The sequence below is a fragment of the Bombus fervidus genome, chromosome 11 (assembly GCF_041682495.2).
Source record: "Bombus fervidus isolate BK054 chromosome 11, iyBomFerv1, whole genome shotgun sequence".
Lineage (NCBI taxonomy): Eukaryota > Metazoa > Arthropoda > Insecta > Hymenoptera > Apidae > Bombus > Bombus fervidus.
In genome coordinates, this window is record NC_091527.1 from 2,980,535 (window position 1) to 2,992,970 (window position 12,436).

The 12,436-nt window shown below is 42.4% G+C and overlaps 1 protein-coding gene across 1 annotated transcript in view; it reads left to right on the forward strand.

The window, feature by feature from the left end:
* The first annotated feature begins 659 nt into the window (after positions 1–659).
* The window catches only part of Ser (protein serrate), a 54,839-nt gene continuing 43,062 nt past the window's right edge, over positions 660–12,436 (forward strand). The window contains exon 1 of the mRNA XM_072012382.1: positions 660–2,449. Within this exon, the coding sequence (XP_071868483.1) occupies positions 2,402–2,449 (48 nt within the window). The 5' untranslated portion in view covers positions 660–2,401. The remainder of the gene's footprint in view (positions 2,450–12,436) is intronic.

Here is a 12,436-nt window from a genome sequence, read left to right on the forward strand (position 1 = left end):
AGGGAAGAGATTCCTCTTTTAACCTGACAGAGATAGAAATCCAAAGTCTCTGGCCGTCTACACACTTACATACATACATACGCTATATAATACCAACACACGAGTCAGCGTGGTCTCGGCCTATTCTCCTTACACAATCGTATACTTACGTACGAACGTGTTGCACCAAGCATCCATGGGAGGGACGGAGGGAGACTAGATCAGCGTACGTGCGTGCACCGCGAGCGTATCCACGACGGTTCGTATATACAACGCGCGGGACGAGCTTGCCGCGCTGGACATACGAGAGAGGCCAAGCACGCAAAGCGTGTACAAAGAGAGGCAACGACGCGAAAGAGAGGAGAGAGAGAGAGAGAGATGCATAGGTCTTGGATCCATAGGGTCGGGGTGAAGAGCGGCCCCTCCGGTGATGGTGGTGGGAGTCATCGATGCTCCCGATGGTGGAGGTGGTGGAGAATGGTGGCGGGAAGGGGGCTTCACGGGGGTAGGGGGTTCTCTCTCTCACGGCAGAAAGAGAAAGAGCGAAGGAGACAGGTGGCTTGAGTGCAACGGAGACGAAGGGTAGGGAGTGAGAGCGAACGAGAGTGTGGTTGAAGCGAGGGGGAGGGGGGAGGCCCGCAGGCCGGCCTGCGGCTCCGACTCAGTATCCCCGGAGCGACCGTCTCGTGTACCCCGCGGAGGTGCTGCGTTTCCGTGCTCCAGCGTGCACGACACAGCCGTAACACGCATACAGGCACACGTACACGCGACTCCAAGCCTTATACATATTTACACGGATACGTTTTACGTGGCCGTGCACGCACGCCTGGCCCACCTACACATCTGCAGAACCGTGGAAAGGTGCGCGTACGTGCACGAGGTAGGCGCGCGTGTGCCACCGTCCACACACCTGTTCCTTCGGTCGAGAGACACGCCGATATCTCGCGACGAGAGACGACCGCGACAGTTCGACGACGCGCGTGTTTATCAAGACCATCGCGTGATTACACCGCATCGACAACTAAGGGCGAAATCATCCCCCTTGGAGAAACAAGTTCTCGAGCGTGGATGCTAAACACAACATAACTGGAACGCGTGTTTTTGGTGGAGTCCAGTGAATTCGATGGAAGTTTCGTTGGTGGATTGCATGAAAAATAATTAGTCGCGGAGGTTAACGTCGGACTTCAAATTCCCGATACACGCAAGTGTATCGTCCTCCGTACGATTTACAATCATATTGAATCTGATATTCGATTTATCCTTCGAGCTCGACTTTACGTGTAAATTAGATAATAAAAAGACGTCCAACTACTTAGCTTGTATAGTGAATTTTCAGTCGAAGTGCGAGGCGATTCCGAAATTAGGACAGCGTCCAACGAGTTCAGACGAAGTCTGAATCTCACGTAAATTTCTCCCGGTATCGGTGAGCACGTGCTCCGTGAACGGTTTAGACAGCGTCGGAGAACAGGTGGGAACGGGAGCGAGCGCATCGTCTCGATCACGTGTTATTCACGCACGTCTTTTGGAAAACAATTCGTGTACTCGTGGAAGTGGGTCGTGGTGAATTCGTGAAGGATCCAGGAACAAACGCCTGGTGTTGTCGAGTGTACGTCACGTGCACACAACGACGCGACTCGACACGATTAATTACCGGCGATCGAGGTGAAACGGCCAAGCAAGAAGAAGGCTACGAGAAGAGAAAGGAGGGAAAACGAAGAGGATCGTAACGACCTACCGATATCGCACGATCAAAGGCAACCGTCCGAGGGAAAGGTACCTGTCGCGACGCGAGAGTGCACGTAAACATCTCCGAGCTCGTCCCGTATCCTGGATCCACACGTCCTCGTTGGAAAGCGTAGTCGTTCTCTTTGCTACGAGCGATCCTTGTACCTCTCCCGTCTAACGATATCCGAGAAGATCCATGAGAAACGCAATCGAAACTCTATATTTCCTCGAACCTTGTGTGTTTTCGGATTTTCATAGAGAAATTTCAGTTTCCAAACGATAATTCCTAAAACAGTGTTGAATGAGTGTTTGAAAAGTGTCTCAAGGGAATATCGTATTTTTTGTACAACGACCGATGTATCTACGAAGTGGAGAACCGTGAGATTCGAGATATATCGACAACAGTGGCTCTAGTATTCGGTGTGTGCTCGCGGACCGGAAGTAATAGTAATAAGTATCGGAGAAGTGAAGTGTGATCGACAAACGGCAGGATCTATAAACCGGTCGATCGTATGTACGGTGTGAACAGTGTTTTCTGAACCGATCGATCCGTGGAATAACGTCGGATATATTCAGCAGCACTGACGAGGAACGACAGATCTATTCGATTTCAAATCGTTAGAAGTGGCTGAAGAAGAACGCAGGTGACCCACGGGGAATGGTGATGCGGTAGTCGAGGGATTCCTCGAGGAAAGACATGAGGGCGGCCGCCGCCTACGTCCTGTTCCTTGCCCACCTCATACAGGTAACGTGTACGCTTTATCTGCCCTATTCGCGACAACGGACCGCGGATTCTCTTCCGTATTCGACTCATACGGACATGTATCCTGTCAGGCGTTTAATGGAGCCGACGAGTACCGTCTTGTTCTTCTCGTAAACCTACCTCCATCGCTTTCGCTCGGGAATCTCGTGAATTTTTCGCTACTTTATAGAGATTAATTTACTTTGTAGCGATTTTAATTTGAACAAATTCGTTTCTTCGAGTATTTCTTTCTTTTTTTTTATAGAAAGAAATTGATTCTTCTTATGGTATATGAAAAAAATAGAATATTAATCTCATTAAGAGATAAACATAATTTATCCTATTTGCGAACAATACTCAAACGTGCTTGTATAAATCGATCATTTATCACGTATCTGATAGACAGAGAAATGACGGCAAAATATTTGGAGCTGATATGAGTCGATTATTTATCGTGTATCTAATAGATAAAATAGATATTATAGACAGATGTTTGTGGTTGTTAAACGAGTGGGTTAAGTACGATTATTTATGGAGAACCTGTAGCTATTTAGAATACAGGCAGAGCGTCTAGAGTTATTATTAAACCGGAGAAACAGCACGTCGTACGTGTTGGACAAGGCGTGCGCTTATACTTGAGACACCCGATGCAATCTCCCCATCAAATTGCTTCGCATTTGGAAAAAAGTCGAACTGGATACCCGATAATCAAACCACGGGAGACGGAGCAATTACTCGCCGATGCTGAACGATAAGGTCGCGGGGCTAGATAAGCCGTAATTACCGGCAACCATAGCCATGAATCGAGCTTGATGTATCGGTGTAAGATACAAAAAAAGGAGAGAAGAAAATAAAAAGAAAAGGAACGATTACATATTAATTACATGCATCAGGGTGAACGAAGCGCAAACTGTCGCAAAGTGGAACGATTAGATAAGTAGCGGCCGGCTCGGCGATGAATCATTGGGACGAGGTTTATTAACTTATCTTAGACGCTAATTCGATGAACGCGTAAAGACAGTCGGACAACTGGACGTACCATATGTATTCTATTCGTCGTTTCTTCTCTCCTTCCCATACTCCTTTTTCCTTATTTCCAATCTTCGTTCTGATAACCACGGATATTCTTTTCTGGTCCATTTCCTCCAACAGTTTCGTTGTTCTAATGCTTTTTCATATTTTCTTTTTCTTTTTATTGAATCTGTTAGTTGCTACAATTTTTTATAAGTGAAGCTTATAGAAAGAAATTTGTATACATTTCGTAACACGACAATTAACGAGACTGTTTCCGCGCTATATTGTTTACTATCAAATTACGTTTCACAGCTCATGAATATACCTCGTCCTTATGTGACCTCGATCTATCTCATTTCTATCGCATGCTCTTCCAAATTTTTAACGGTTGATAATTGTAATTCAGTAGAAACAATCGCGTATCATTAGTGTTCTACATACAATATACTCTTCAAAATTCATAATAATTTCTGATAATAATAAGCCACGAAAAACATCCACATACATTACCATTTAATATACATACTCTCGCTTTCCCAGGACTACATAGTTACCAAACTGTTCCATTGTTGACGTGATCGGCTCTTCCGCTCGCATTTTTCCACCATAAATTACGCTTAACCAGGAGAATCTATATAAAAGCAGTAAACTTCTAACCAGATAATTCTGGATTCTTCATAGCTATGATCGTCTTCGTAACGATTCAGATGGTTTTACTTAAAAAATCAAACTACAATGCGTTTAAAAATCTATTTTTGTGTACGTCTACTATTCAGAACTGTCTTCGAATATAGTATCTGTAATAAATATAACAATTCATTTTAAATATTACCTTTTGCAAGAAAATATAACGTCACTGCACGACCGAAACTACGAAACACGGCCACTAAATAATATTCTTTGAGACGACGAAGATTCCTGATTTTTATGTAAACATACTACTTTAACCATTTTCACAGCCAAATAACATACTAATTAAGAATCCTAAAGAATATAGAAATTTAAATAATAGAAAATGATCAAAATCATGGCTTTTTCTCAGTCACACGACTATTCTTGAAGACCGTGCGTCAAAACGCGATTCTTGTCCCGCTCGAAGTTTTCCCCGGCCTTTCCACTGTCTCTTCTCTCTGCTGGTTTCTTCCCGGTCGTGTGTCATTGCACGAGAATAGGAGAACACGCGCCGCATCCTTCTGCTCGTTCTCATCAACCGTATACATAGTTACGGTGTAACCGCGGCGTTTTTTACCACCGATGTTGCCTCGTCACCCACACTTATCATCTGACTTCGCCTCGGTATCTTTGTCGTCTCTTTGCTCGACGCGTTGGCATTATTGCAGAGCCGGCTCCGTGTATCGTGCTATTGTCCGCGCCGCGATGTCCCGTCGAAAAATGTATAACACGTTGCATCAGTGTAATGGGACCGTCTTATTTGTATCTTCCTGCGCGGTTATTACACGCTCTCGTGCACGCGTTGTGTGTTCAGGAAGTGTGGCTGGGACACGGCGTGCCTCCTCCGCCGAGAACGCGCGGCTTCTCCAGCTGAGAAGGGATGATGTCGTTCATAGATTGAAATGTTGGCAGAGTTATTCGAATTATCAAAGCTGTTGGTGATAGAATTTTTTATCGAATTCTGAACCATTGGTATCAGGTCAGGATGTATTATGTTATTTATAGCGAAAGACATATTAGATTGAAAGCATATACAAGACGGTTCAATAAATGTTTTAGTAGATGATAATCAACTTCTATTTTAAATACATTTTTATTATCGGCAAAAATTCTGTTAGATATTTTCATCGTCCCTTGTGATGTAAAGATGGTAGAACCAAAAGTTTCATATTAACTATCGTTAAAGACAAACTTGACCAATTGTTCTCCGTGATTTCACGAAACATATTATTCCATTATATCGTAGAGCTGTTTGCGCGATATATAGAATAATCTTTCAATTACTATTCACGTCACAGGATCCGAGAAAACTTTTCATACTGCAGGCTCCATAAATAACAAGTTAAAGACAAACCATGAATTATTCTTCAGTATTCCCCGAAAAAAATCATATATATTCGAGATGCATCACGAGGTCTAACAAGATTTTTTGTACTCAATACAAGCCCTATAAACAAGTTAAGGACGATCCATAAATTCTTCGGAATTCTCTGAAAATGTGGCATATGTATACTCCAAATAGATCACTTAACGAAGCTCTTTGTACTCGATCCAAGCTGCATAAACAACAAGCCAATAAATTAAAGACTTGACTTGGTACCACTTGACTGAAAACATGGATAGCCAAACGATTGCCAGATCTCGAAAAGTCTCATTCACGAAAAGCATCTGCAACAGAAGCTGCCAAAGAGGCTCGCGAAGCGCAATCTCGTTGACGGCTAAACACAGCCTCCGTACAACTCGAGTCGTTCGAAGCGAAGCAACCCCGAACTTGGGGGTAATTGGAGCTCGGGAGCGAAAAGTTAGACACAATGGCCACGAGTTATGGAGGGGGAGGCCCTTACCAAATGACTTTCGAAGAAGTGGTGCGCGGGAAGCTGGAGCCTGGCCGCGTCGTTCCCTCGATGATTTCGACCTAGCGCAATTAAGCGCCGTTGCTGCTCTCTTTCAATTACAGTCCGAGCTGGAATTACCGTTATAACGCACGGTGGCTGCCATCCGAAAAAACTTCGCCGAAAGTATTCCAAGAAACCGATACCTTAGTCCCCATGAAGAACGCCCTGTCACTTTTCGACCACGGATCATTTCTAACGTTTAATATCACGGTAGACTTGATGGAACGGAAGGTGTAAACATATAGAGGGAACACTATATGTGTTCATTATCTTTATGATATTTCTTATGAAATGGGGATTTTGCCTCACGTATGTAATTATTTGCCAATTATTTGTTTGGGGGACGGAAAATTTGCTGGCGGAAGGTTGAATTTAGAGGGTAAAGAGTAATCGTAGAATGCGGGTTAGAATTTCAATTCTTTTATAATGGAATTTGCTTTAACATGTATTTATTATTACATATGTGTACGTATATAATTTCTCAAAAAATGTTCTCTAAGAACAATTAGAAGCTTTAAAAATTCACCATGTCCCGAGAATTGAAATTGAAACTTGTAAAGAAAAAAAATTCACCTGCAATAGTGAATGTTAGTTCATCTTCTAGGCAAAATAATCCGCTCGTGAAGACTTCTTCTGTTCATTCTTACCGATTAATGACAAGCTCAAAAAATCCTCAAGTATCCAAGGGAGTCTGCAATCTTACACATAGCCAGGACTGAAAAAATACATTTAGGAATCCATGCACCACGAGTCGGAGGGGATCGTTCGTCTGCGGAGGACTGTGCACAGGCGTGACCGATCTCAAGCCAGCTCTCTCTCCTGTGTGCTTTTTCTTCCAGAGAGCCGACTCTCGATCCATCCTTCGAGCACGTCCAAGCCGGATAATTAAGACGCGCCGACGGTGGAGACGATGAATTATAATCGAGTCGGTCCGAGAAAAATCCCCGCCGTGTACGAGTGAGTCGGATTTCGCGTGCGCGATTCCACGTCCAGACACAGATCGATCTCTCGTACCAACCTCCATAACGGGGGTTTACGATAATTGCTACAAGCATCCCGTGCAATTTCGAGCTTAATGGGCTGGCCGACGTTCGTCGACGAGCGTCGAATTCCATCGAGTCGTTCCGTCAAATTCCATCGTGAGGAAAATCACGACGGTCACGACCACTTTTCACCTTGCTTTGTGTGATATATCGATACTTTGGCAAGAGCTACCAAGAGACACAAAACCTTTTTCACTCGATTCCACCTCAACAAACTTTTATCCTGTTCCATTTTATTTTGTATTCTTTATTTACATTTATTCCTGTTGAGATTCAATAAGCATGTTTTTCCTTAGAATCAATGGTAGATTTAAGAGACGATCTCGATCTTGAACTTTGGAGATACGTAGAGGTATACAGAGGAATATATATGGGTTGCATGTCATGATTTCTAAGTGTATTTGATTCGGTTCATCCTCTTCGATCTTCTATTTTTCTCGTTAGTTATTCTACGTTTGTCGACTTCGAGGGTGAAATTTTTTACTAAAGTGGATGGTGAATTTGAAAGTTAGATCATGGTCGTGGATTTTAGAGACACGTAGGAGTAAATTGGTGTTTTCAAATCCATTTGTGAATCAGAAAGTAATGTGTGCGTAGAGCAAAGTAGAATTAGAGGAACGCATTAATGGAACGGTTTTTAGTGAACGTTATAAGGAACAGCATCGTCTGATGTGTTTGACAATCATATTGAGTACATAACACGAGCGAACGGTACACGTGGAGGAATTTTTTTCCGCAAACATTGACATTCATAGTCGTTACGAAGGAAGCCGAGGATCCTAAAGAAACACGGACCGTAATTAATCAACGCCAGCGGATGAAACTCATTCGAGTGAACTCAATAACCCTGTCAGGGAAAATTAGCTGGAGCAAGCGCGTGCAAATCGCGCCTCGAACGGGTTTTTACGCAAAAGTTAACGTCTCAACTACCGTCCGAGAAATCTCGTCTCTCGATCTTTCCCAAACGAAACAAACCAAACGGGGGAAAACCTGCAACACAATTAATCATCGTCCAACTAATGTACTCGGCTCATTCGAAACACCCTGTCAAATAGCCTGGATCTAGCCTCCTGGAAGAACATCCACTTCTCGACTTCATACGAAACAAATAGAACCGAGTCGTCAGCCCGCGGCTAGAAATTAATAACAGTAATAACACACCTTTATCGTGTGCTATAATCATCCAAAAAACAGACGGAAAAACGACGAAGAAAAGAAATATTCTAAGATAATACTCCGTAAATCACGTGGACGTAATATGAACAAGCTATTGTAAGAAAAAAAAAAGAAAAAGATAATACTGCGTAAATCACAAGTGAGCTATTCTAAAAAAGAAAAAAAGGCAAGTGCACATTAAAGTTGTTAGACCCAGAAGTTGCAAAAGCAACGAGCGGATGATCGGAGTCGTCCCACACGAAAGGGTTGAGAAAAAGAAGCGCGTATGCCCCGCGGCGTTCGACGACGACCCGTTTAGCGCATTAGCGCGTCGCTTCCGCTTTTACCCTGGGAACCGATCTCTCTCTCCCGACGCATACACGTTCCCTCTGGCCGTACGGGCGCCCGGCTGCGTTCTTGTTCCTCTTCTTGCGCCGCTATCGCCGCGGCCAATTATCAACGAGCGAGAGCGCCGTCTCGTTGCTCGCAGGAAGTTGCAGCGGGATGCAGTCAGCCAGATAACGCATGTACCCTATGGTCGTGAATTGGAAAAATAAGAAGGGTGAATAGCGTGACGAGAAAGATAAACGCGGCGAGAACGTGAAACAGGTGGAAACGCAAGGACGAATAGGTAACACGGATGCCGAGTCGCGGAAGTACCGTTGAGAAAAGCGTCGAATCGATCCCTATTCCGGATAAGCAAAATGCAAATACACGCGTTGCACGTGGAACATATATAAAAAAAAATCAGCTCTAAGCGGGGGATAAATTTATTCTCGTCGACTATCGAACGACAGGCATGTTCTGTGACTGAAAGACGAGCGAGTTAAGCGATCGCGAGGAAGCGAGAGGCGGAGAATCTGACCCACGCGAACGCTAAAGGAGTAGATGGAAAAAGAAGCGATATATACGAGTCGACGAGTCGTGTAGTGTCGAGTAAAGTCGAGTGTGAAGAGAAAGAGAGTGACGAGAAGAGGTAATACCGGGAAGAAGGTGAAAACAGGGAGAAACAGAGACAGATAAACCGCTGCCGAGGCAATGCTGGGCGGGTTAAAGCGAAGCGTTTAGCTGGCGGTCACGCGAACCTCCTATAAAAATCTGCCCTGAGGCTGGACTCGCCGGATGCTCGGCCAGATAGACAGATAATACCGTCTCGTGGCGGTGTTACACGCCGTGATCCTGTGTGCTCTCTTCTTAGCCCCGTACGTTTCTACCCTGTTGTGCACCGTGGCGTACAGGTGCGTGCCTGCGAGTCCTTCTTCCCTGACTGTTCTTCAGTCGTCCACGACGCGGTGGCCGAACGAATAAAGAGAACAGACTGACGGGAAGGTAGCCAGGGGTTTTACGAGTTCGGGGAACAGGATGGATAGGAAGGGGGCAGCTTTCGAGCAATTTGTGATGAACAGGGACAATTTTTGGTGGGATGCAGTTCGTTTGTCGACACGTGAAAAGAAAGAATTTTTTGGTTCTTTTCTGAGGTTTTAATCTCTTTGCTTCTTTTTTCTTTTTTTTTTTTTTTTTTTTTTTGCTATTGTAGGTTTGTGGCTGTTGCAGTAATTTGAAATAAACAGAGACAATTCGTGGAGAACGCGAATTTTATTTGTCAACACGTAAGAAAACTTTCTAGATCCCTCTTTTAAAAGATAAAAATAGTCTCCTTCTTTTTCTGTTTTTGATGTAGTAGAAAGTTTGTAGATATTCTATATATTCCTTCCAATTTATGACAAATTTTACAGACAATTTTTAGAGAGATGGAAATTTGTTTGTCGACACGTAAAAGGAAAGAAACACCTATTTTTATTCTTTGACTTTCTTTCTTTCCTTTCAAAATGGTAACAGATTCATATTTATTCTGCTACAGTAGAGAAACTAATTACAGTCGAACGTTAAGTTCTTCGCCTGAACTTTTTATCGCATTGAAGATTGAAAGAGAAGGGTACGGTATGTTAGGCAAATTAAAGACAAATGCTACTGTCGCAGTTACAATGTTTAGCTAGCTGTTACATTCACCGTGGCCTGTTCTTTCCACCTCGGCCGTCGTTTATCAACTTTGAGAGCAGAAGCGCGGTAATTTCACGGGTGTCGACGGGAACGAGTGACAAAACAGCGAATTACCAAGGCAGTTTCCACGGTAGCATTCTGTACAAAGAAGCCTGCTCTTGCTCCGGTGACGTTTCTTGTTGCCCACGATTCTTGTCATTCGTTCACCAGAGACATTTTAGCTTTCGTTCGATGAATAGCATGCCCATTTTCTCAAATACTTCCTACAAACATTTTATCGAGAACAAAAATCTTGAATAATAACGCCTGAACAAAAGAGACCATTTGGATCCAGAGTGTCTCCAAACGTCAGAAGCGTTCCAGTTTCTCTTTGTTTTTAACAATGTCGTTCATATCCTGTCGATTATACGTCATACTAAAAATTTCGACAGAGTGTCAAGCATGCACAAGTCTGGCTATCGAATATCAATAAATTGCAGGATTCAATGGAAAAATGGTGCAAGTGTACTTTTTTTAGAAGTGAAATAAATACAAGAAACACGACATTCGTATTTATCTAGAGGATTTTGTTAGGTATGAAATATATTGCAAATATTTAAATTCATATTTTTATGAATGTAATTACAAAAAAAGTACCTAAATAAAAGTTTCCTTCGCTTATTAAATGTTATAACAAATACGTTATTTTAGATATTTCATATATTTGTTTGCATCTTTCAATTTCCCACAAGCGCATAGAAATTCAGTTTAAATATCAATTTTCAAATATTTTTAAATAATATGTTTCGATATTTAATAACATACAGATTCCCCAATTACGGTTTCAATTTTGCTCAGGATCTCTGTTTATAAGTTGATATTTATATATTTATTACGTTATTATAAATTTAGTCGCCTGTGCCACTTTTTCTTTGAACCTCTCGATATCTCGTAGCATCATCGACGCTCATTTCCATGTTCACCGTGCACGACCATCGTCGATCGTGACTAAGTGTACGCCTTAACGCTTGACACCCATCAACGAGCCCGTATATCCATTTAATTTATTGTCACACCGTTCGATTCGCCAACGTCGTACAGCGTACACAACCAGCCACTGTCACGCGTGCTTACGCAACGTGTAATCGTCGATGATCGACCGAACGATCTATGGTCGCTTGATTAGAGACTTGGCGCGCCGCGTCTTTTTCGACGAACAGCCCTCTTTACGCCCTGGGCGACACGATCGATTGTTTTACGCGTCCCAACGCGTCTTCGCCATTGAGCGTGCCGAAAAAACGAGGCTAAGAAACGACAGGAAATTGCACGCGAAATTTGCACCTGATTACGAAGCATTGATCACTGTCAGTGTTGCGACACTTTGATCCTCGTTACTTCGTCGCATGATTAACTTTAATCGATTGGATCCAATTGAACGAAAATTTTGCGGAGATGATAGTTATCATTTGGAGATATCAATTGACGAGACAGTAATTTAGTAATTTGATTAAATCAGTAGAAACTAACTGAAAATCGATCCAAAATCAAATTACTTTTTCCAACTCTGCTATAAATTCATAGTCGATTAATATTCATAGTAGTGACATTTTTTACTCTTCCAATAAATACAACTTAAATACAATTGAAATTGTCATTAAATGTTGATATTGAAACCGTTTAATCGTTGCATTTTGGACTCAATACAAACGAATAATAAAACGTGCTGTTGTTGTGACTTTGCAATAATGATGTCGTATGTGACGTTGGCAAGTTTATATTTCTAATCGCGATGTACGCGAAGCACGATCCCGTTATTAGAAATACATACTGTGTATATAAGGCACAACGATGCCATAACGTTGCGATTTCCTAGTGGTGACTCTGTACTTTTTGACAATAATGCAGTTTCCTAAGAATACAATACAAAGTACGCGATACCGTTATTAGAAATATAGAACCCAATGAAAATTAACGGTGTAATTTTGTACCGGTAAGTTGTACATTCAACAATTCTAAGTTTTTTAATAATACAGTGCACACAGTTGTACGATTTTCTTAGTACAAGGAAATAAAATAATTTACACTGATAAAACTATACGATTCGACACCTTTATATTCACAATATCGAAACCTCAAACTTACATGTATTACACGATCATTGAACTGCGTATAATTATAGAAATTCATACCTCGATAAGCATATTATAATTAACAAAAACAAAACCCGTACA